This window comes from Lolium perenne, chromosome 3 (assembly GCF_019359855.2).
Source record: "Lolium perenne isolate Kyuss_39 chromosome 3, Kyuss_2.0, whole genome shotgun sequence".
Taxonomy (NCBI): domain Eukaryota; kingdom Viridiplantae; phylum Streptophyta; class Magnoliopsida; order Poales; family Poaceae; genus Lolium; species Lolium perenne.
The window spans coordinates 55,599,029-55,623,790 of record NC_067246.2 but is presented as its reverse complement, the minus strand read 5'-3'; the positions used below and the strand labels follow the sequence as shown (position 1 = coordinate 55,623,790).

General features: G+C 45.7%; 3 protein-coding genes across 3 annotated transcripts; all 3 read right to left on the bottom strand.

The window, feature by feature from the left end:
• Positions 1-11,874: 11,874 nt before the first annotated feature.
• On the bottom strand, positions 11,875-13,675 carry LOC127341202 (uncharacterized). The gene has a single exon (XM_051366998.2). It carries the CDS (start codon positions 13,673-13,675, stop codon positions 11,942-11,944), a length of 1,734 nt encoding a protein of 577 aa, XP_051222958.1. The 3' UTR covers positions 11,875-11,941.
• A 3,980-nt stretch (positions 13,676-17,655) lies between these two features.
• LOC127341204 (universal stress protein PHOS32-like) lies at positions 17,656-19,311 on the bottom strand. Its single transcript, XM_051367000.2, has 4 exons — positions 19,033-19,311; positions 18,808-18,917; positions 18,588-18,706; positions 17,656-18,058 (listed from the first exon to the last, which is right to left on the bottom strand). Exons 1-4 carry the CDS (start codon positions 19,205-19,207, stop codon positions 17,980-17,982), a joined length of 483 nt encoding a protein of 160 aa, XP_051222960.1. The 5' UTR covers positions 19,208-19,311; the 3' UTR covers positions 17,656-17,979.
• A 916-nt stretch (positions 19,312-20,227) lies between these two features.
• Positions 20,228-23,456, bottom strand: LOC127341203 (uncharacterized). The gene is made up of 7 exons (XM_071827199.1): positions 23,277-23,456; positions 23,046-23,186; positions 22,692-22,855; positions 22,602-22,608; positions 22,212-22,438; positions 21,996-22,043; positions 20,228-20,461 (listed from the first exon to the last, which is right to left on the bottom strand). Exons 1-7 carry the CDS (start codon positions 23,389-23,391, stop codon positions 20,306-20,308), a joined length of 858 nt encoding a protein of 285 aa, XP_071683300.1. The 5' UTR covers positions 23,392-23,456; the 3' UTR covers positions 20,228-20,305.
• Positions 23,457-24,762: the final 1,306 nt, after the last annotated feature.

Sequence of the window (24,762 nt, the reverse complement as noted above, 5' to 3'; positions counted from 1 at the left end):
AAGGCGTTAAAGAAAAGCGCTTATGGGAGACAACCCATGGTTTTTACTACAGTACTTTGTTTTATATTTGTGTCTTGGAAGTTGTTTACTACTGTAGCAACCTCTCCTTATCTTAGTTTAGTGTTTTGTTGTGCCAAGTAAAGTCGTTGATAGTAAAGTTCATACTAGATTTGGATTACTGCGCAGAAACAGATTTCTTTGCTGTCATGAATCTGGGCTGTTTTCTCTGTAGGAAGCTCAGAAAATTATGCCAATTTACGTGAGTGATCCTCAGATATGTACGCAACTTTCATTCAATTTGAGCATTTTCATTTGAGCAAGTCTGGTGCCTCGATAAAATTCGTCAATATGAACTGTTCTGTTTTGACAGATTCTGCCTTTAATTCCGCATTGCCTCTTTTGCTATGTTGGATGAATTTCTTTGATCCATGAATGTCCAGTAGCTTTATGAAATGTCCAGAAGTGTTAAGAATGATTGTGTCACCTCTGAACATGTTAATTTTTATTGTCCACTAATCCTCTAATGAGTTGTTCTAAGTTTGGTGTGGAGGAAGTTTTCAAGGATCAAGAGAGGGAGATGATACAACATGATCAAGGAGAGTGAAAGCTCTAAGCTTGGGGATGCCCCGGTGGTTCACCCCTGCATATTCTAAGAAGACTCAAGCGTCTAAGCTTGGGGATGCCCAAGGCATCCCCTTCTTCATCGACAACATTATCAGGTTCCTCCCCTGAAACTATATTTTTATTCCATCACATCTTATGTGCTTTTCTTGGAGCGTCGGTTTGTTTTTGTTTTTTGTTTTGTTTGAATAAAATGGATCCTAGCATTCACTTTGTGGGAGAGAGACACGCTCCGCTGTAGCATATGGACAAGTATGTCCTTAGGCTCTACTCATAGTATTCATGGCGAAGTTTCTTCTTCGTTAAATTGTTATATGGTTGGAATTGGAAAATGATACATGTAGTAATTTGCTATAAATGTCTTGGGTAATGTGATACTTGCCAATTGTTGTGCTCATGTTTAAGCTCTTGCATCATATACTTTGAACCCATTAATGAAGAAATACATAGAGCATGCTAAAATTTGGTTTGCATATTTGGTCTCTCTAAAGTCTAGATAATATCTAGTATTGAGTTTTGAACAACAAGGAAGACGGTGTAGATTCTTATAATGTTTTCAATATGTCTTTTATGTGAGTTTTGCTGCACCGGTTCATCCTTGTGTTTGTTTCAAATAGCCTTGCTAGCCTAAACCTTGTATCGAGAGGGAATACTTCTCATGCATCCAAAATCCTTGAGCCAACCACTATGCCATTTGTGTCCACCATACCTACCTACTACATGGTATTTCTCCGCCATTCCAAAGTAAATTGCTTGAGTGCTACCTTTAAAATTCCATCATTCACCTTTGCAATATATAGCTCATGGGACAAATAGCTTAAAAACTATTGTGGTATTGAATATGTACTTATGCACTTTATCTCTTATTAAGTTGCTTGTTGTGCGATAACCATGTTTCTGGGGACGCCATCAACTATTCTTTGTTGAATTTCATGTGAGTTGCTATGCATGTTCGTCTTGTCTGAAGTAAGAGAGATCTACCACCTTATGGTTAAGCATGCATATTGTTAGAGAAGAACATTGGGCCGCTAACTAAAGCCATGATCCATGGTGGAAGTTTCAGTTTTGGACAATATCCTCAATCTCATATGAGAAAATTATTAATTGTTGTTACATGCTTATGCATAAAACAGGAGTCCATTATCTGTTGTCTATGTTGTCCCGGTATGGATGTCTAAGTTGAGAATAATCAATAGCGAGAAATCCAATGCGAGCTTTCTCCTTAGACCTTTGTACAGGCGGCATAGAGGTACCCCTTTGTGACACTTGGTTAAAACATGTGCATTGCGATGATCCGGTAGTCCAAGCTAATTAGGACAAGGTGCGGGCACTATTAGTATACTATGCATGAGGCTTGCAACTTGTAAGATATAATTTACATGATACATATGCTTTATTACTACCGTTGACAAAATTGTTTCATGTTTTCAAAATCAAAGCTCTAGCACAAATATAGCAATCGATGCTTTTCCTCTATGGAGGACCATTCTTTTACTTTCATTGTTGAGTCAGTTCACCTATTTCTCTCCACCTCAAGAAGCAAACACTTGTGTGAACTGTGCATTGATTCCTACATACTTGCATATTGCACTTATTATATTACTCTATGTTGACAATGTCCATGAGATATACATGTTACAAGTTGAAAGCAACCGCTGAAACTTAATCTTCCTTTGTGTTGCTTCAATGCTTTTACTTTGAATTATTGCTTTATGAGTTAACTCTTATGCAAGACTTATTGATGCTTGTCTTGAAGTACTGTTCATGAAAAGTCTTTGCTTTATGATTCACTTGTTTACTCATGTCATATACATTGTTTTGATCGCTGCATTCACTACATATGCTTTACAAATAGTATGATCAAGGTTATGATGGCATGTCACTCCAGAAATTATCTTTGTTATCGTTTTACCTGCTCGGGACGAGCAGAACTAAGCTTGGGGATGCTGATACGTCTCCGACGTATCGATAATTTCTTATGTTCCATGCCACATTATTGATGTTATCTACATGTTTTATGCACACTTTATGTCATATTCGTGCATTTTCTGGAACTAACCTATTAACAAGATGCCGAAGTGCCGATTCTTTGTTTCTGCTGTTTTTGGTTTCAGAAATCCTAGTAACGAAATATTCTCGGAATTGGACGAAATCAACGCCCAGGGTCCTATTTTGCCACGAAGCTTCCAGAAGACCGAAGAGGAGACGAAGTGGGGCCACGAGGCGGCCACACCCTAGGGCAGCGCGGCCTGGCCCTTGGCCGCGCCGACCTGTGGTGTGGGGCCCTCATGTGGCCCCCTGACCTGCCCTTCCGCCTACTTAAAGCCTCCGTCGCGAAACCCCCAGTACCGAGAGCCACGATACGGAAAACCTTACTGAGACGCCGCCGCCGCCAATCCCATCTCGGGGGATTCAGGAGATCGCCTCCGGCACCCTGCCGGAGAGGGGAATCATCTCCCGGAGGACTCTACGCCGCCATGGTCGCCTCCGGAGTGATGTGTGAGTAGTCTACCCCTGGACTATGGGTCCATAGCAGTAGCTAGATGGTTGTCTTCTCCCCATTGTGCTTAATTGTCGGATCTTGTGAGCTGCCTAACATGATCCAGATCATCTATCTGTAATTCTATATGTTGCGTTTGTTGGGATCCGATGAATAGAGAATACTTGTTATGTTGATTATCAAAGTTATGTCTATGTGTTTGTTTATGATCTTGCATGCTCTCCGTTACTAGTAGATGCTCTAGCCAAGTAGATGCTTGTAACTCCAAGAGGGAGTATTTATGCTCGATAGTGGGTTCATGTCTCCGTGAATGCAGGGAAGTGAGAAATCTCTAAGATTATGGATGTGCTGTTGCCACTAGGGATAAAACATTGGTGCTATGTTCGAGGACGTAGTTACTGATTACATTACGCGCAATACTTAATGCAATTGTCTCGTTGTTAGCAACTTAATGCGGAGGGGTTTGGATGATAACCTGAAGGTGGACTTTTTAGGCATAGATGCATGCTGGATAGCGGTCTATGTACTTTGTCGTAATGCCCAATTAAATCTCACAATACTCATCATAATATGTATGTGCATGGTCATGCCCTCTTTATTTGTCAATTGCCCAACTGTAATTTGTTCACCCAACATGCTGTTTATCTTATGGGAGAGACACCTCTAGTGAACTGTGGACCCCGGTCCAATTCTCTATACTGAAATACAATCTCTTGCAATCTTGTTTCTTGTTTTCTGCAAACAATCATCATCCACACTATACATCTAATCCTTTGTTACAGCAAGCTGGTGAGATTGACAACCTCACTGTTTTGTTGGGGCAAAGTACTTTGGTTGTGTTGTGCAGGTTCCACGTTGGCGCCGGAATCTCTGGTGTTGCGCCGCACTACATCCCGCCGCCATCAACCTTCAACGTGCTTCTTGGCTCCTACTGGTTCGATAAACCTTGGTTTCATACTGAGGGAAAACTTGCCGCTGTACGCATCACACCTTCCTCTTGGGGTTCCCAACGGACGCGTGCTGTACGCGTATCAGGCTCCAACCTCCCTGGCACATGTACTGAGCCACAAATGGCTCCCCGGTACCACGGGCGGTACCTAGCCCGGAGGCTCCGGCCATGGTGAGGCCGGTGGTACCGCCCGTGCCTCCGGCGGCAGCCCCTCCTCCCCTTTTTCCTTTCTTTTACTTTTCTTTCTTTTAAATCCAAATATGGAAATGCAAATATCTTGAGATTGGAGAAACCAAACGAGATGAAACCAATTTTGTTGAAAATATGGAAACTAGTGGGGGGTGATTTTCTATTATTTTTAGAGGTGCAACACCTCAACATGAGAAACCGAGAAAATCACCAAACTCGAAAACGCAACAAGTGATCTATGCGAAATCCGTTTTCGAAGAACTAGAGCTTGTCATGAGAATAAGCACAAGCTCTAAAACGTCACATGGATAATACCCAAATAACAACCAAGAAAGGTGATGCAAGGATGCAAAGGTTTGAGCTCTCTCCGAACGATACGATCGAGTTACTCACTCGAGAGCCCTCTTGATAGTACGGCAACTAAACTATAAACCGGTCTCCAACTGCACTATGCGACCGGTGAGAAAGAAACCCTATCAAGAGCAAACCTTATACTTGCGCATTCCACTTGAGCTCGATGATGACGATCTTGACCTCAACAAGATGGAACGCCTTTCTTAATTGTGCTTATTCTTGAACTTGCACTTTATTTCTTCATTCTTCATCATGTTGATGTCTTGAGATAACTTGAGGGCTCACTTCATCTTCATCTTCAAGACATACTTGACACTTGATATCCTTCATCAATTTCTTCTTATTGCAACCTTGAAGCCAACATATGGTTCAAGAATTGCCTATGGACAACTCCTACAAATATAACTCAATGCAAACATTAGTCCATAGGGATTGTCATTAATTACCAAAACCACACATGGGGGCTCCATGCACTTTCAATAGGTTCATTAGAATCACCAACTATTACCTATGAAGATAATGCCGCATGTGTTGCTCAAATGCATATGGGATATATTAAAAGTAATATCACAAAACATATTGCTCCAAAACTGTTTTTTCCTCACGAATTACAGAAAAATGGAGAAATTGATATTTTGCAAACAAAATCATGTGACAATCTTGCAGATTTGTTCACTAAGTCTTTACCAGCAGCTGCATTTCAAAAATGTATTTATGGCATTGGTATGAGACGACTTAGAAATTTGAAAAGTTCAGGGGGAGAAATTTCCCAGGACTGAACTTAGTATTTATGATCCGATAACAATATCTTGTATTTTTCCTTATGAGTTCTCCAACGGATTTCTCATATAGGTTTTAATGATACAATTATTATACCAACGGTATATCGGATTCCTATATTCTCCTTATATTTTTCCACAGGATTTTTTGGAGGACATACATGGACCGAAGAAAATCAAGTTCTTACAAGACTAAGGACTATCAGGACGTTCGCATTCAAGACGCTATAAGATTTTGAAGACAGCGTTGTCCAAGGGGGAGTGTTAGGAATAAATTAGCGTTAGATTTAGGCTAATCAGCAGTTAGCAGGTTCCTTAGAATATTCCCTATAGCAGTTAGCATATTAGAGATTTGTCCAATCGCTGTGCAAAGCGAACAGTTGTGTCCTTTCCCAAGAGACACAACTTTTGTAACCGACATGTACTCCCGACTGTTGAGGTCATATAAATACCCGCAGTCCACATCAATGAAAAGCAATCATTCACTTACAATCTCTGTTTCTCTTCAGCGAGCATGCATACACGCGCGTACCTCTCTGTTGTTGCTGCATGCACACATGGCCTAGGACCTAGGTGGCTGCTAAAACTAGCTAAATGGAGCTACATGCTCATAGCTTGGTAGCTCGTTGCTGCCGCATGCAAATAGCTTTCATGAGCTAGATGGCTGATAAATGGATACATAAACACACGGTTAGCTGCCGACTAGTTAGCTCCGTTTGGGGCCGCTCCCAGTGGTGGTTGTTGGTTTGCCACACCATGGGCATGTGCCGACCACTTCTAGGAAGTCGGGATCTATCCTATTAGAAGACGAAGCCTTCTCTGTCTGCACCCGTGATACCATCCGATTTCTCTAACGGTTGTGACCAGGATAATTCTAAGGATGGATGAAGTGGTGGGGATGGTCTCCGGGTACCGTATACAGTGTCGAAGGGCTTTGACAAGCGGTATTTCAGGGCTGGTGACGCCGAATTGGCGAGATATGGTCCACCGTTGGCAAGTTTTTCCCATGATTTTTTGATGTTGGATACATTAGTATTTTGTAACAAACACATATGCATTTTGTAGCGAGAGCACACGCGAGATGTTTCAATGTTTTCTGGGTGTTTGCCACAAGTTTATGTTTTCCCTATATTTTCAATGTTGCATAAGATATTTCAAAATGTAACAAAGTTGTATGAGTTTTGTTGGGAAAGCGAACGCTACATGTTGTAAAGGGTTGCTACATGTTATCTGTTTTCTTGGATTTTCGAACATGTTAGCGTGCTTTTTCATAATGTTGCAACATATGACTATTTTGTTGTAATCTTTTGTGTTTTTTGTAGAAGTAGTTGATCATCTTTGTTGTCGATCAATCTGTAGAAGTAGTTGATCATTTGCTATAAACAACCAATATTTTTGTTGTTTTTTATTATTGACTATTGTTATAAACAACCAACATTTTTACTGGAATTCTTTTGTAGATTTTATTGTCGCCAATAACCAAGTAATGTTTTTTGTTGTAATCGCTTGTGATTTTTGTTTAAATAGATATCAATTTTTATTGTAATTCAACATGTAGAAAGTTAATTGTTTCTTGACCAATTTTCACTGATGATGGATTTTTATTGTAATCACTTGTGTTTTTTTTGTTAATATTGTTAGCTGTTTTTGTTGTAAATCAATCTACGGCAAAAAATTGTTGTTTTAAGCACTTTATTGCAGTATTCTTTTTTTCGATATTTTTGTTGTAATAGTAATTTTTTATTGTATGTGGGATGATTTCTTTTTGTTGTCATACCCTATGCCCTAGGGGTAAATCAACATGTTTGTTGTAATTACTAGGAAGTTACGTAGCCAAAGAGATATATCTGTTCGTTTTACTGGAAAGACCGGGACTGCAGGTTAATTTACAAAAAAACGAGGGGCCGAAACACAAAACTGCATCGCGGCTTGATGTGATCGTCGGATTGCGATCCTACGGCGCGGACTGCAACCGATTTTTAGCAACTTATCTGGCGACCGACGGCCAGCGCTTCCCTACACTGATAGGCAATGGCTTGATGCTTGTCAATGAGACAGGTCGTTGAGGCAATACCAACGCATGACTGATACATGTATATATGGTGAGAGATTGAGAGCGGGGAGATCTCGTGCTCTAACTAGCCCCGCGCAGATCACGCAATAATCAAATCGGATGATTCAGCATCTTTCTGTAGTATAGTTACTGAACGGGATTAGCCTATCAGCCCGCTCAATTAGCACGCTAAATATCCCCAAAATCGGGCTAAAAAACATGCCGAATTTAAGCTCCCAAGAGAAAACGGGCTTAACTTGCTTGACCGTTGCATGGTCCGGGTCGCACAAATCTCCCGTCACAATTCTCTCATTTCAAGTGGAGTTGCTTGACCGTTGAAAACCTATTCGATAGAACAAACAACCGAAGGCGCTTCGGTCGCTCCCCGCGGGCGACCTGGGCGCTAACCCCAGCCGTCGGGAGCAGCTCCGCCTCGACCCTCCTCCCCCGCCGCCGCCGGCAAGCGTCGCCGGGCAAAGCCCGCGCGGCGTGGGCGGCGGCGGGATCTCCCTTCCCAGCTCCAGAGGCAGGCTGCGCGGGGCAGCTTCGTCGTCCGGAGGCGAGGGCTGGCGCCTAGCTTTGGCGCAGGACGGCGTGGAGCTTCCGCTGCTGCGCCATGGACGGCCGCGCTCAAGCGAGCACCGGCGCGGTTGAGGCCGGTGGCGCTCAAGCGAGCGTCGTGGCGGGCCGGTCGCGCTCAAGCGAGCGGGCGGCATCAGATCGGGCGCCGGGGGAGCGGCCTGGGGATGCGGCGGATGCGGCCGATGCGGCCAGCGGTGGTTGTGCGCGCTCTGGTCTTGCGCGTAGACGCGCAAACGCGCTGGCGGCCAGGCATCGGGGTCGCTGTGGGCTGGGCCGATCTGGGCATCTGCGGGCTCATGGCGCAGTTCCTCGACGGCGCGGCGGCTGGGGCCTGGATCTTTGACGGCTCCTGTCCCGATCTGGTGCTCCGGCAGTTGTTGGATGCGGAGTGAGGTGCTATTTTTGGCTGCTGCGTTGGGTGTGGGCGTCTGGTGGTCGGCGGCAAGGTCCCATGCCCTGTTGGCTGCTCCTTCTACCCGAGCTCCACGCGGGACTCGATGGTGGAGATGGCATGCCAGGTGAAAGCCTTGCACCTATTCTGAGTAGGCGCCGATGACGGCGGTACCCGTGGGTGCCGTTCTCCTTCTTGAAGGCGTCTTCGTGAGCTACATCTCTTGTCGTCGCGGGTGTCAGGTGTTCTCCGGGTGAAAACCTCAGCTCCCCGGGAGCGGGCGACGGCGACATCTTTGCCGCTACCTTCTTGAAGGCACCGCCTTTGGAGGCCTCGACACTTGTGGTGTGGCAGGTTTGCGTCAACTAGGCATGGTTGCCTTGCGGCCGAAGATGGTGGACGCCGGGGCAGCGGCTCCGGACGGTGGTTGGTGCGTCGAGGTGGCGGCCTCGAATGGCCTTGCAGCTACAAACATATGGGGTGTGGCTGTGGTCTGGCAGGGCAAGGGTGGCGTGCTTGTGCTACGTGGGTAGCGAGTCCGTCGGCTCGGTCAACGCGATCGGAAGGTCGGTCTGGCTGACACGTCGGGGCGGCGGCCCCGGATCTTTTGGCGCGATGTTCGTGGTCTGCGGATGGTCGTCTTGTGTAGTTTGGGCTACGAGGCATCTAGTCCGTGCGGCGTTGCGGCTCATGACTGAGCAGGGGAAGCTGGAGCGGCGGCTCCAGGCACGGATGTGTTGTTTTGTGCAATTGGTGGCTTTGTGTCGTGTGGGCGACGAGGCCCTGTTGTTTGTGCGGTTTTTGGCCCTTTTTTCCTCAAAAACAGGGTCGATTTGTACGGTTTTTGGGCCCGGTTTTCCTTATAAACTGGGTCGACCGGTCATCTTGACCTTCTCCTCTATTGCGATGAATATAACAGTTCTCCTGTTGTTATTCAAAAAAAAAAAAAAGAACTTTTCGTTTCTGTAGGTTGTAAGAGCCCAACGGTAAAGTTTGTATTCAAGTCGCAGTAGTATTTAACAAATTGATTGATAAATTAAGTATGGTTTATTAACCCAAGGAAGTCAAGAGAGCCCGCAATTATGTTACAATATGCAAAAGGAAAATATTTGTGTCAGCCAACAAAAGGTATGTACAAAGTGTTATCGTAACTACTGCGCCTCAAGAAATTTTTATGTTAGGTTCTTTGTAGTCTTATGTACTGTACCTTCTCCGTCTGCAAATGTGTATGTTTTTCTTTTCTGGAAGTTAAATATTTTTAAATTTAATAAAAAAAATTGCATAAAAAAGAAACACACGTGTCATTAAATAACTGTATTATCAGTCGAAATGAATCTATAGCAATATTAGTTTAGTATCATAAATGTTGCTACTTTTTTCTAATGAGTTGGTCAAAGTTACTAATAAAGTTTAACTTAAGACATGTCTAAACATACATTTATTTGTGGATGGATGAAGTAGTGTACTTAGTACACTTAGATGAGTGATAAATTTACTAATAAAGTTTAACTTAAGACATGTCTAAACATCCATTTATTTGTGGATGGTCAAAGTTACTAATAAAGTTTAACTTAGTACATTTAGTAGATATGCTGATATATTTTTTGGATTTTTTTGGTGTGGAGAATGTACTAAACTTAGATGAGTGATAAATGTCATGTACTCTCGAATTTGTAGGGATCATGCTAAATTTAGTTCACATGCAGAAACCTAAGGAGAAGAATTAGCTCGACAAACGACAGCCAAAATTCACGTGAGCAGGCGCTTTAAACGGTTGACCTCCAGGTATTTTAGCTTACCAACTTTCTCTGGATCTTCCGGCCTATCTATATATGTTACCTACATTGTAAGTTTTGTTAATAAAACAACGACAATAACAACAACAATAATCAACCTTACGGAGTTAGGAGACCCAAGGAAAGCCTTATTGCCACTTTCTTGAGTTTGTCTCGTTTAATTCAGTTACATTCTTTTGTTCTACAATGGAAGTTCTGAGAAAGACTATTGTGTGTTGTGTACTTCTTATCTTGCTCATTGCCTCTTCTGGTAAGCATCTTTCCCTTTCTAATACCATGTTGTATCGTCACATTGGCATTGTTATGTACCTATATTGATACATGTGCTAAGCTGGTTATGTTTTCCATAGGCAAGGTTTCATCTACTGAGAACAATTGTTTTCACAACCTCGACCACCAATGGTGCCGCAACAGCGAACATTGTAGGAACGCATGTATAGAGCATGAATTCGACGATGGCCAGTGCCGCAACCGCTATAAAAGACTAAGTGGTGCCGTTTGCGAGTGCTATCCCAAAGTCTGCAATTCCTAGAAAGATAGAACATCATTATTCACCGAGACGACGTCAACATTTGACTCTTCTCCAAGTTATCATTATCTGTAAATTTCCATCATTGTGGATGATTCCCATATATCCTAGTAGAAATCATTATGATCGTTATATCCATGGCGTCCCTAGATAGGCCTAGTTGCTTTGCTAGCTTCCCCAAAAGAACCATCAATTTTTTTGGGGTGTTTCACGTTCTTGGGGGTTAGGGGAGACCATCATTTTTTTTTTCTTTTTCAGAAGCCTATGGCATGCGTTGCCATACAAGTTCGTTTTGGATAACATACGATCATGACCATTGCCTTGTAAAGTACAATGAGTACAACATTCAAACGATTTGTATATTCAATGGTAACAACATTCTCTTTATTTACATGTTCTTTCCAAAAGGACCAGCAAATGTTGGCATTTCAGTGATTTAAGCAGGTAGCAATATTTACAGTTCGAGCGATCCACAGGGAAAAAAGGAGAAAAATCAGAAACAGCGGCACGCAAAACAGCACCGGATCAAGGGGATTAAAAAGTACCGTATCTCTAGGCACTTTGGCCCCGCCAGCTTCGACTGAAGCGCCCCCGGACAAAACTCGACGATTTCTCTCCAACCACAGCTCACAACAGAAATTCATACCATTATGCACAGATGGATCAGCCGTCTTAACGATGTGACTCCAAACATCCTCAATGCGCTGCCCAGGAGGCCAGTTGGGAGGCGCCAGCGAGTGCCAGCCAACAAAAAGATGGTCAGCAGTTTCGAGCTCCCAGATGCTGAAAGGGTGGAAGCAGGCATTCGGCCAGCCACGACGCATCAGACGTTTAAGACGAAGGAGCCAGGCGAAGAACTTGCAGTTGTCAGAAGCCAGATCTTCCAAAATCGGAGGCTTCAAATTGGTTATAATTCACCCTGGAATTGCATCTTGTACGAATATCTGGCCGTGTACATCCCGGTTACAGAGAACCTCCAAGTGATACGGTTGTCCACTTCAGTGTCTAGAATCACATTAGCCGAATTATTCAACCACCACAATCGCAGGAAGGAATTGAGCAGGAGTTAGTTTGTAAGAAATGTCCTGAACCCAGCGATTCTCAGAGAGCGCGTCTTGCTCTTTTTCTGTATTTTTGCCTATCCTGTAGAATCCCTTTCAGCTTTTCTTCCATCAACCACGACAATCTGACTGCGAGATTAGGTATCAGGGGAACAGTTAGTCTTAGCTTTGATGACTCTTCTCACTAACGTCATAAAAGTATCCGCAGAGGGGATTAGCTTCTCCTTCCGTGTGATCATCGTGTCATACAACCGAAGTGCCCTCTTAGTGTTACCCTTCTCACAGTAACTGCTGATGAGCGTATCGTGCATGTCACTAGTAGGAACCAGCGATTTCCTTTCCATCACAGAGAGGAACTTCTCAGCTTCCTTCGGATTCCCACATTGGCAGAGCCCCCTGATAAGGCAGGTAAAAACTTCAGTGCAACTGGTAAGTCCCCTGTGCTCCATCTCATAATAAATCTTGACAACACCTTGGGCATCACCAACCTTGCTGTATCCATCAATGAGCCTACAGTATGTATCCTGGCCAGGAACAATTCCCTTGTAGATCATTGCCGTTAGCAACTCGTTCGCCTTGCTGACCTCTCCTGCGCCGCAGAGCGCTTCTAGGATCTCATTGCAAGTGCCAATGTCCGGCATGAGGCCTTCATGGAGCATCTTGTCAAAGTACTCCGAGCCGTCCTCTGCCCTCTCTTGTTTGAAACACCCAATGATGAGGTGACTGTACGTAGCATCATACGGCTTGAGCTTCTTAGATAGCATTTCTTGCAGCAGCTGTATAGCCTCACTGACGCCGCCTTCGCGGCAATGCGCTCCGATGAGGCAGGTATACACGAACGCGTTCGGGTGACAGCCTCGGCGGACCATGTCGTCCCATTGCTCGTGTGCAGACTTCAGCTCACCAATATCGCAATAAGCATGCACGGTCAGCGAGTAGGCAATGTCGTCAAACACAATGTTCCTCTGCAGCATCCTCCTGAGCAGCAGGATCCCCTGATCGGCCCTCCCCTCCTCGAAGATCCACAGCGCCAGCGCGACGTGCGCCACGACGCCCGGCGAGCACTTCTTGCCGTGGATCCTCCCCGCGAGGGCTGCCATCCTGGCAAGCACGCCTTCGCGGCTCAGCACGCCGATGGCAAGCTCGACGGTGGCCTGGTTGGCGTACACCCGCTTCAGCGTCATTAGCTCGAACACCTCCCAGGCGACGCTGAACCGGCCGGTGCGCTGGGCCGCGTGCAGCGCGGCGTTGAAGGCGGAGAGGGAGGGGGTCACGCCGCGGCGGGCCAGGTAGCGGCAGGCCTCCAGGGAGTCCTCCGGGAGGCGGAGGTCCGCGTAGGCGTGCACCAGGAGGTGGAGGCCGCGGGTCGTGGCGGCGGTGCCGCTGTCCTCGTAGGCCGCGAAGAAGGCGTCCAGGAAATGGGAAGCGGGCGAGGGGGAGTGCCTGGTGATGGCGGACTGGAGGAGGACGGAGGCGTGGCGGATGAGCGCCGCGCGGGAGAGGAGGTGGACGAGGAGGCAGTAGGAGCGGAGCGAGTGGGGGGATGGCGAAGAGGCGGCGGACCAGTGGAAGAAGCTGTGCGCGTTCTTGGCGATGGTCTCGGCGGAGGAGGAGGAGGCGGGGTTCCTGGCGAGGGAGAGGAGCACGGCGTCGACGTGCCCGTCGGCCGCCGCGGCGGCGGCGGCGGAGGGGAACGAGGCGGAGAGCGCCTCCCAGGTTACCCTTGGGTTGTGCGCGAGGTAGTGGGAGATGTGCTGAGGCGTCGCGGGGGTGGCGGAGGGCAGGGCGGAGGCGGAGGCGGCGCGGCGGCTGGGTACCGCGCCGCCGTGCCGGCGCGCGACCATGCGGCCGCCGGACTTGGCTGCGTTCATGTGGCCGTCGAACGAAACGCCACCGAGGTAGACCTCGGAACACAACCATTCTATCGGCAACGGGTCACATCTACCGTCCAGTCTCTGCTTTAATATTGGTGAGTCTTTTCTATACCTAATAATAAAGGAGCTAAGGTTTCTGCCAAAAAAATTCGTCAACGCTTTTTTTGGGACCGTTTTACCCTCCCACTAAATCACATAATACGCATAATGCCACCAAAAAGTGGAAAAACCGGTTCGATTATTTTCTTCCGTCGCGAGCACGCGCACCCGTGCATGAATTCCCCGCGGACTCCTCTGCGCGTTCCTGCTCGCCGGCCGTGGAAGGAAACAACTCTATATTGATTTGTTTTGCCATTCGTAGCCGGCTTGTTTCCTACTTCCACCCTTGCTTGCCTATATATACACGAGATCGACGACCGCTTCTCCCGCACGACAACAACGACGATCGGAAACTAGGCGACGAGATCGACGACTAGGAAAGCGAGGACGAGATCGATTGCCCAGCCTACCTATAGCCAATCCCGTGTGAGATCGATCTCGATCATGACGAAGTTGCAACGCACCGCCGCCGCCACCGGCCGGTGCGGACGAAAGAGGAGAAGTCGTGCGCGTGGCAGGTCGATCTTCTCTGAACGACAACGAAGCGGCATGATGGGCACCAGTCCTGTGTAAGATCGATCTCGATTGTGACGGAGTTGCAACCCGCCGCTGCCTCCACCAGCCAGCGTGGACAGAAGAGGAGGAGCAGGAGAGGCCGCGCGCATGGCAAGTCAATCTTCTGCACTACGACGTAGCGGCCTCGAGGATATGGCTGCTTGGCGTCTCAATATCGGGGGCGTGCTGGGAACTGGGCATGTCGGTGCCGCTGGTTTCCTGCACCATGGAGTCTCCAACAGTGAAGTGCCGCATGTAGATGGAGATCGACGGAAGATGCGACTCATGATACGTCGCCATCCGACCGCATGATCACAACGCCGGTCTTCTTCCTCGCTTTTTTTGAAGCTCTCAAATGAGGTGAATCGTGTCAAATCCCACCCTGTGATGCCTAATCAAGGTCCTGAACCAACTAATTTATCATGATCGGGGCAACGATGACAGTGCAAGATGTGGGCGGGGCAACGACTGGAGTACTGGACTAGCTCGACTGAACAAGCACAACAATGACTCCAAGGCCAAGCGGCTCTGCCACAGCTCCTTTGACAGCATGTCACCTCTTCATCAATCATGTAGGTCCCATTGCAAATGACTGCACTTCCAGTCCGATTGGTAAAGGGCGGCGGGCGTCGGTGGGAGACGGGAGTTGCAGCAGAGGCCGGAGTTCCCTCCGAGTTCAGCACGCAGAAGATGGCAGGCGGCCCTGCTCCGTTCTACGTGGAGTGGAAGGACATCAAGAGCACAGTACAGGGAGATGGCCAGGCAGTCTTGCACCTCCCTTATTCACTAAACACTCACAGCGAAGTATTTTACTACTCCTTCAGAGCTTTGTTAGTCCTTATTTTGCACCTCTTACTACTGTTTTGAAGTGCATGCATATTCGTTGAGTTGTTTGTGTTTGCAAATTTTGAGATTAATTAGTTACATGACTATTATTATGCGTTTAATTAAGGAACCTTTTGGACGGTTCTTACGGTGCTAGGTAGCCATCACCATATGTACCCAATTTTTTTTACAGCTCCATGTATTCAACATTGTTTGATTGAGGTTATGCAAACGGGGGACTTTGCTCTAGCAGAGTTGAGTGGCTCACTTGTCCTACGTTAGATTGAGCAAATCAGTGACCTTTGGTGTATTATTAGTGGTGTTCACTAGATCTCATGACGTCTACACATAAAATTTAAAAGTAAGTGGTGAGTTTTTCCATTGAGCATTGTTGTACAATGGGAAATTTGGGAGAACTGAAATTTGGGTGAAACCAACATCCTTGTAAAACAATGACAAAATCAAAATCTAAATATACTTCAAAAGTAAAATGTTATATTTATTTTAAACCCGATGCAACGCATGGGCACTTTTGCTAGTAACATATAAAACTAATAATTAAAACACAACTAAAAAATTATAAAAAAACTTATACATGAAAATATTGTGAAACATTGTGACAAAAAATGAAACTAATGACCTTACTGCTCACATCTCTCTAGATTGTTTCACAAAAAATATTCATGTTTCAGTTGTGTTTCAATTATATTTCAGATTTGTTTCATAATTTTGCGAAAGAATTGTTCACCATATCACTCCTGTAGATATAGTTGCCTTTAAAGGGGGGTTTTCGACCTTGCTGTTGAGGGCATCTCCAGCGGGACGACGCATTTCGGACGTCCAAACGGACGCGCGTCGTCCCAAATGATCGAAATCGATCACACGTTTGTTTGCGTCAGGGGTGGCTCCAGCGGCACGACGTATATTTTTTTCCCATTCATAAAAGTCATAATTTACATTAATAAAAAACATAAAAGACTCATAAAAAGGCCATAAAGGCGTGGTAAAACTAGGTACTGTCTGCTGGTCGTCGTCGTTGACGAGGTTGATGAACTCCGGCGTCGGCTATGGAAGATGGTACGCCGGCAGTGGAGGAGGAAGGACAGGCCACGGCAACTGCGGCCAGGCTGTCGCCTACGCAGGAGCCTAGTGAAGGTGGCCATGGATCCCAAGCCGGAGCAGCAGCCGGTGCACCGTCGTTGGAACGCGTCGGCGTGGCCGGAGGAGTCACCGGCCTCCCCTGCGCGAGCGCCGACTCGCGGAGCTGGATTGCGAGACCGTCCCACAAAACGAGCTCGTTGATCTCGTCGAGCTCGCTATTGGTCATTGCCATGGCAATGGCCTCGTCCTCGGTAATGTCCAGCGGCTGGTTCTCCGGATCCCACGCCGACCCGCCGTCGTCGTGGTCGTAGTCTGCGCGCTCTGCATGCTCGTCCTCATCGTCTTCATCTTCCTCGTCCTCGTCTGCGTCCTCTGGTCGTTCTCCTCTTCTTCCGCGGCGATCTCACAGTCGAAGTACTCGAGGTCGCCGAGGTAGCCAGTGCGGTGGCGCGTGTTGAACTCCCACGTCCCGAACGAGATAAGATCCGGCGGGAAGATTGCTCGGCGACGGCGCACCTCGTCCCGGCGCTCTCGGCCCTCACATGGCACGGGGGGGGGGGGGGGGGGGGGGGGGGCATGCGCATGTAGTTGAGGTACTAGCCTCCTCCTGGCAGGTTTGCGTCCAGCCATGGCACCGACCAGTTTTCCTCCGAAAGGCGACGCGCGAACTCAATGCGGCGTACCGCCCGACCCGTGGCTTCTTGCCGGAGCGCGAGCCTCTAGCCTCGTGACCGTTCTTGATCTTGCGGAACGGCCAGCATTTCTTCCCCGTGGCGTCGGTCGGGTGTATATGGTGGGCTCTGGCAATGACGTGGTCGGGGAAATGGGCGCCAACAACGTTCCTTTAATAGGCTCATACGCCATCCCGCCTTCAATGTCCTGCCACTGCGACGCCGCCCAGCAATGCACGCTCGCGGAAGCCGACGCGCGCTATTAACACGGCCCTGAAAAGTTGCAGCGCAGGTAAGTAATGTCACGGGCCCGAGCGAGGACCGGGCGGACGACCGCCGCAGAGACACAAACCTGACGCATATTTGAGCCAAGTTTGTGTCGTTGTGGGCAGTCCGATCACTATACGTCGCCCCGCTAGAGGTGATGCCAGACGCATTTTCGGTCCACAAACAGTTGCGTCGCCCCGTTGGAGATGAAGCGGCATCTAATTTGGCCGCTAGACAGGATCCCCGTGCACCGTCCGATCAAGTAATGGACGATCAAGATGGCAAACGGCAAGTTACCATTCACGATCCAATTCAACAGTATGCCATGAACTTCCTGGTACTCCTGATCCATATTATTTAATGCTAAATAAATATATCTACAACTAAAATATGTCTTGATATATCTATATTAGCATCAAGTAATATGAATCGGAAAAAAATTAGCTTAACTTTCAGGGATTTTCACAAAGCATAACTGCCCTTCACAGTAAAATTCAACTGTATGATATGAACTTTCTGCGAGAATAAAAGGCAGGGCGTGCATAACTCATACACACCACCACCACACATACACGCACGCACACGCAGATAGTAACGGATGCTTAGATCAAGCATGTGGTTTTTTTAAGTACAGAACTACAATGCCGAGCACACTTTTATTGGCGATATTACTGTCATCCGTGCTATTGCATAGACGCTACTACTGACGGTATCGTTGTATAGTATGTTTCCTCTGAGATTGCAGACGGTATGATCATCTGATCATCGGCCAGCAAGCTGCAGCTACATGTTCTCCTTCACAACCGTGACTGGGCAGGCGGCGTGGTTCACAACGTAGGTGCTCACGCTCCCCATCAGCGCCCTGCCACCAAGAAACAACAATGGTCACACACATGATTCAATTCAATCAGCTACATATGAGTGCTTCAACAAATGGTTCAAAGTAGTAATATCGGGCATATCGGTTTGATCAAAAGGACTGATATGACCAAGATATCGGCCGATATGACTAATATTGCAGCTAATATGACCGCTATATCAGTCGATACCCAGTATCGGTAGCTAGACCAAACTACAATATCAGCTGATATAGCGGGCTAGTAGCCAATATAAACGATATTTAGGACTTCATCGTGATCGTAATCTACGCAACTATGTAATGAGCATGATTTCACAGTTCGTCACGTGCGGCAGTCATGCAAGATGAGAACTCCAGCTAAGTCCGCTAAAGCTGTGGCAACAAAATTCTTCATCACACTTCAGTCGCTTGCCGCGGTTTAGCAGAAAAGGTGCGGCAAAGTTGGCTAAGGAACAAACCATGATCCTGAGTGTCGAGCACGATCATAGGGGCAGGGAGTTCAAAGACTAGAAAACCATAGGTCCATGCGTACCTTTTCAGTGTGCTCAGGCCCCTGCTTCCGATAACCAGGCAGCTGAGGGGAACCAGGTCAACTGACTCACACAGCTTCTTTGTCGGGTCACCGTAGAATATCTTTGCAAAGACTTCAACCTGCAGACATGTAGTTTTGACGACAAAATAATCAGCAGACACTAACTTGACCAGGATTAATAATAACAAAATTTTGTGAATGGAGATGAAAAAACCAGTACCCCTCTCTGTTTTGCCAGTTGAGCAAGGATTTCCAGTGTCTCCTTGTCAGGTGACAGACCATACGTCTTGGTGACATGGGGATCTGAGAACTCTACCAGAGGTATGAGCGCTGAAATCCAGAAGAATTGTCATTTTAGAAGCATGGTAACATGATATTAGCATAACGGAGAACACTGAAATTGACACTCTAGTTCCAAACCAACAGAAGCAAATTTAGAACTTACGCGAACCACTCTGTTCCCAGAGATGCATTGCTCCTTGCTCAGTCTGGGAGGAATTGTTGACATGGATAAGTATGAGTTGATCACCGTTCCTGGTAAGGTTTGTTGACGCCCATCGCAGAGCTGCTTTGCTGCATGATGAGAAGTCCACAGCAACTCCAATATTCCTCCCAGCCATGTCCCTGCAAGGCTGCAAACAAGCACAAACAGATTTCGACTTCCAGACTAGAGTGTCTTAAGAGTGGCAATGAGGTTTCAGTCGTGGTATTCCAGCTGTTGGCCAGGTCCTTAAATAGATTTTTCAATAAAGGTCCTTAAATAGATAATAAGAAGTATAGGATTATTGGAAATACTAGAAAACAAATATGGAACAAACGTAGTATGAACTAGAGAAAGCAGACATATTACACTGCTTACTTTGTCTGATTCCTTATCATCACTTTATCTACCCAGGAAGCAGACATGTTACACTTGCTTACTGCTGCTAGAGAAAGGTTACAGGTACAAGGGGCATGAAAAGTAAAGATTCATGATGCAAAGCAAAAGGGGGCAAAAAAGAATTTTACTCCAGTTTCTTTCATCCCACTGCCACTGCAATGCCAGATTCTACCTCATCGGTTAACTGAAGCAGCAGCGTCGACACAGCATATGTAATGGACAAGAGGGGAAAATTCTGATGTTTACTGATTCTCACCAAAAGAGGGAGCACAGAATAGCCAGGTTGATCAGGAATAAGATAGTATGAGATGCTTCCAATTCAGATGAAAGGAGAGAGACAAAAGCATTTTGATATGGGGAGTTTGATAAAAGGAAGCACAGTAGTTTGGCCATTGACAAAATGTCCCATTCAACTATTCTTCACAAAAAAAAGACCAATAACTAACAGTTCAGCACTTCTGTTCAAGGCAGATAGTACTGTAGTGATATGCTGGTCCAGAGCTGGCATGCAAAATGAAGAAAATAATATGGAGACAACATGCATTGCCCATAATACTTATTAACAGAATGATCATATATCTTAAATAAACTCAGAGCCATGTCCATTTTGTTCTGAAAAGCAACTTCATCGATGCATCCATCAAATAGATTCCATGGATGACCAGAAGAGAGCTACATCTTCCAGAAATACTTGTGATGTTAACGCATTTTAGCATTACATCAAAAGTCAGTGCTTTTAAACATTCAGAGTCATAGACTCATAGTTCACATAATACAAATGTCAAAAGCTCTAGGTAGTTACTGCCCATTAGCCATTTCTCAGAACGAAAAGTAAATGCTACATGGGCTGCACTCTCTTGGCATAAGACACATGATAGGTCCACCAGTTGCCAAGAATTCCGATGGCATGTAGCACCGTTCCGTCCTTTAATTCAACTCTTCCGATAGAAAAGAACTTGTAGTCTTCAGTATCAACTTTTCTAGTCTGCATGAACTGCAAATAAATGGACAAGGTTTAACTGACAAATTAACATATAAAAGGATCATCCTGAGGAACTAAATATTGCCATGCATATCAATGGCCTTGGTGATACTAGCCATTACTCGACTAATAAGTGTAGCCTTTTAATTTTCAGACATGCAACTCAAACATACAACCAAAATAAAACGGAGCTGCTCAAACATATAACTCAAATTAACTTAAAATTCTACTTAATTTGCAATAAAAGAAATACTTAAATAGCTCTTTTGTTTTCTTACAGTTGATTTTACCAGGGGCGAAGAAAGGCACAAGAATAGCATCTCTATGCTGTAGTTGACTAGTTGTGTGCAATTGGGTTTGTGATTGTGATATATGATTTAAGATGGTGTAATTCCACTAAATCAGTATAGGGACATTTTACCGAATCATCAACTACTACTTAAATATAAGAAAAGGGACTCGATAGGAAACATCCAACTTACAGTTCTTTGTCAGGAACCAATGTAGTATAGTGAGGCTTTGTACTTCTACCTAAATCATATTCTCTCCTTCCACAAGTGTAAGCCAACTTTTACGTTTCATGTTCTCAATGTTTCATGTTCTCAATGCAGGATTTTTTGCTATGATTTTTTATAGTTATATACTATTAAAAATTGTAAACCTCAATATGCAAGACAAATCCTATGACATTATATATGATCAAAACTGGAAAAGATCTTGTAATCCCTCGCCGATCTAGACTTAGGGTCGATATTGCTACGCCCAGGTAAATCCACCGCCCTACCCTCACTTTAACACACCCTCACTTCACATCTTAAAAACAACAAATCCACAGTGTTGCCTGCTCTAGGACAGCGTTAGTGCAGTCTGGATTTGACTACTTAATCATGAATTCATTTGAATGCATAACATGCATGGAAAATACATTAGTACACGCTAGATATGATGAGTTCATCATGGAGAGTAGGGTGCTGCATAATGTAGAGACACAAACTATGTGAATCTTAGAGCACAAACTCACGCTGGATCTAACGTCCTACAGTACACACTAAGCAACCACATCAAAGATTTTCACTACTGAGAAGAAGGGTCGGTGACCCAAAACTTGAAACTACAAACAAAGCACAAACCTCTTGCCAATGTTCGAAACTGCCTTTTACCCAAGGTAGACATATAATTGATGCAGGATTCTGGGTTATTAAGAGCAATACCTATTGAGAAAAAGGACCTCAACCAAAACAGGGTCATCTTTATGATCGGTTTTGAAAAGGTGCATGATCTTCTTAATGTTTTCAAGCTTAGGAGATATTTCAGGGCTATGTCATTTGCAAGAGCCAAAAAGGTAATTTGAGTGCAGTTTCGCAACAATATGAAAGCACTTAAAAACATCATGTATTAGAGACAATGTGATGTAGAAATACTGAATTTCTGCATAGCATATTATAAAATAGGAAAACACTTAAAAACTGTGATGTCCTATGGCAAATATTCACAACCATGTGAAAGAACTTAGAAAGCACTTGAGGGGGAACAAAGGCTAACTCACCTCATCCCTCCACAAAGCAGGATTCTGACGCACCTTCCCTTGATGAATCTGAAACAGTTAAAGCTATATCAGATAACATAAGAAGAAGAAAATGCAGAAAAAACTCTCTTAAGTTAGTTATAGCATTCATATTAAAACTCAAACAATGCTACAACCATCCACGTTGAACACCATCAAACAGTGACCTTAAGTTTAATTATAAGGGAAGACACTAACCTCCTGAAGAAACAAGTATATGGAATAGGGGTCCGGCCTTGTAGAGTAGAGAAGAAGCAAAGTGTTGATGGCGAGAACAATTGGTTTCTTCCAACTGTACACAACCAAAAGAATCAAACCGATAGGCAGCTGAAATTTCCTGAGCAAATTCCACAGTTTCCGAAGCATCTGTTTCGTATCTGGTGAGAGCAGAGCATTATCTTGTGACGAGATCCCTGCTGGCCGTTCTGCGATTCAACAAATGACAAACAGAAAAGTGTGCATTAGGATATGGTGATAAGCTTTTGGATTATTTGTGGCTAGCGCCAAGTCTGTCACACCTTAAATGAACTTCTTTAGTGAAAAACATAGATGAAAGTGGATTATAAGGACAGGGGTCAGCATAACTACGTCCTGTCTAATGCATAGTCAATTACTACCAGATCATACATGCGAGTGACCTAAGTATGCTGGGAAAAACGAACAATCCTGTCAGGAAAATACACTAAATGTTTTTCCCTGTAAACCACTAGATGAAAAACATAAACATTTTTGTAATGTGCCTGGTGTCAGGGACAAAATTTTACCGGCTGCCTGAGCAACTTCTCTCGGATAAAGCATCACAGCAATGGCGGAGCCACCGGCCCCAAATCCCTTTAGGAGACCTGAAACAATAGCTGCACTCAGCAAATGCAATCTTCGCCAATTTAAACTGTGGACCAAAACATGGCTATTTGACAGTTGACATGGCGTTTGGGACAAACACAAGGAGAACCCCCAAAACTGTTCTCATCTGGGAAACAATGTGGCAGCCAGTCACACCGAAAGCAAGGCCTGCTGAGCTCCTAAGGCTACCTGACAGCTTCGGGCGAGCTCCGGAAGACACCCTGGCCGCCAGCAGAGCTCCCAGTCCCAGCCCGGGGGCGCGAGCCTGAAACGCGGGGGGCGAGCTCGAACACCGCGACCGGATGCCCTGCAGCGCTTCCCTGCCGAGAACTGGTGCGGGGGAATCAACACGAAGGCGTCAGCGCAGCGGATAGCGGGCGGATTAAAGGAGCAAGGTGGTCGCGGAAACGAGGAACTCACGGGTAGGGTTGGCGGCGGAGAAGGCGCGCGAGGGGGCGGCGAGTGGCGGGGAGGAGACGACATGGCGGCGGAGATGCGCCGCCGCCGTGCCGCTGGCCAGCCGCCTCCACGCCATCGTCGCCTCGCAAGGTGCAGGTGATTCCTATTCTACGCTTCACCTGAATTCTACGCTTCACCTGAATATTTGGGGCTCCTATAGGCCGCTTCGGGCGGCCCCGAAGCTTGGCGCCGCTGAAGAGAAAAAGATCCGAGCGGCCCGTTTACCGGTCGGTAGGCTGTACCGCTATGTTCGTTAGCACGAACATGGGAAGTGCTGTTCCCTTGTTTCGGTTTATTGGGTTTTCTATTATTCGATTTTTTATAGTTCATTGAGTCAATCGATGATCGAGGTTTCCTGATTATGGACACATATGTCATTGATAATGGAGTCATACCATATCATTGAGTGAATGATATGACGGACATTCTGAAATGACACGGATGTCGCCTAGAGGAGGGGTGAATAAGCGGTTTAAAACTTTTACGAGATGGGGTTAACAAATGCGGAATAAAACTAGCGTTTACTTTGTCAAGCCCAAAACCTATATAACTAGGGTTCACCTATGTGCACCAACTTATCCTAAGCAAGACAAGAAACTATGTGATAGGAAGATATATAACTTCAAGCACGAAGGCTATCACAAAATAAAGTGCATAAGTAAATAGTTTGGGTATAGGAATAACCGACGTGACGCGAAGACGATGGTGTATCCCGAAGTTCACATTCTTGCGAGTGCTACTCTCTGTTGGAGCGGTATGGAGGACAAGTCACTCCAAACGACACGAAGTCTCACCGTATTCTCCTCAAGAATTCCCACCAAAAGGGATGTCCTCGATCCACTATGGAACCTTAGTGTGGTCACCGAACCCGCACAAAGCTTGGAACTATCTCCACAACTTAATTGGAGGCTCCCAATAAATCGCCACAAAGACCTTGCCCCTTGAGGAATCTCCACAACTTAATTGGAGGCTCCAAGAACACCACAAAAATCACTAAGTCGTCTAGGGTCCAAAGGCCCAATAGGAACAAGCTCCGGGAACAAGCCCCCGAAGAGTATATCTCATGAACTTTCACCCCCACGTATCACCACGGAGCAGTCAAATCGATGGATCAAATGCAATGTCTAGAACACCACAAAGATGCCCAAATCCTTCACTCTCAAATTCCAACAAAGTTACTAAAGCTATTGTGGAATAAGAGAGGAAGAATCAAAAGGAGAACACCAAATTCCCCAAGATCTAGATCTAGGGATTCCCTCACAAAAGAGGGAGATTTGATCGGTGCAAATATGGATCTAGATCTCCTCTTTCTTTTCCTCAAATATGAGAAAGAATCATGGAGGATTTGAGGGAGAGGAATAGCTCTCAAAATACAACAATGGTGGAGAGCAAAGGGTTGAAGAAGAAGTGCTAGGGAAAAAGAGAGAGAACCGGCTTAAAAAGGGGC

What these genes read in the sequence shown, in the direction of transcription:
- LOC127341203 (XM_071827199.1), bottom strand. Translation starts at nt 23,391, where the DNA reads ATGGCGTGGAGGCGGCTGGCCAGCGGCACGGCGGCGGCGCATCTCCGC. An exon ending in AGCTCGCCCGAAGCTGTCAG is followed by an intron (nt 22,856 to 23,045) that starts GTAGCCTTAGGA and finishes CTATTGTTTCAG; the next exon opens with GTCTCCTAAAGGGATTTGGG. An exon ending in TATACTTGTTTCTTCAGGAG is followed by an intron (nt 22,044 to 22,211) that starts GTTAGTGTCTTC and finishes TAACTGTTTCAG; the next exon opens with ATTCATCAAGGGAAGGTGCG.
- LOC127341202 (XM_051366998.2), bottom strand. Translation starts at nt 13,675, where the DNA reads ATGAACGCAGCCAAGTCCGGCGGCCGCATGGTCGCGCGCCGGCACGGC.
- LOC127341204 (XM_051367000.2), bottom strand. Translation starts at nt 19,207, where the DNA reads ATGGCTGGGAGGAATATTGGAGTTGCTGTGGACTTCTCATCATGCAGC. An exon ending in AACTGGCAAAACAGAGAGGG is followed by an intron (nt 18,707 to 18,807) that starts GTACTGGTTTTT and finishes ACATGTCTGCAG; the next exon opens with GTTGAAGTCTTTGCAAAGAT. An exon ending in GGCCTGAGCACACTGAAAAG is followed by an intron (nt 18,059 to 18,587) that starts GTACGCATGGAC and finishes TCTTGGTGGCAG; the next exon opens with GGCGCTGATGGGGAGCGTGA.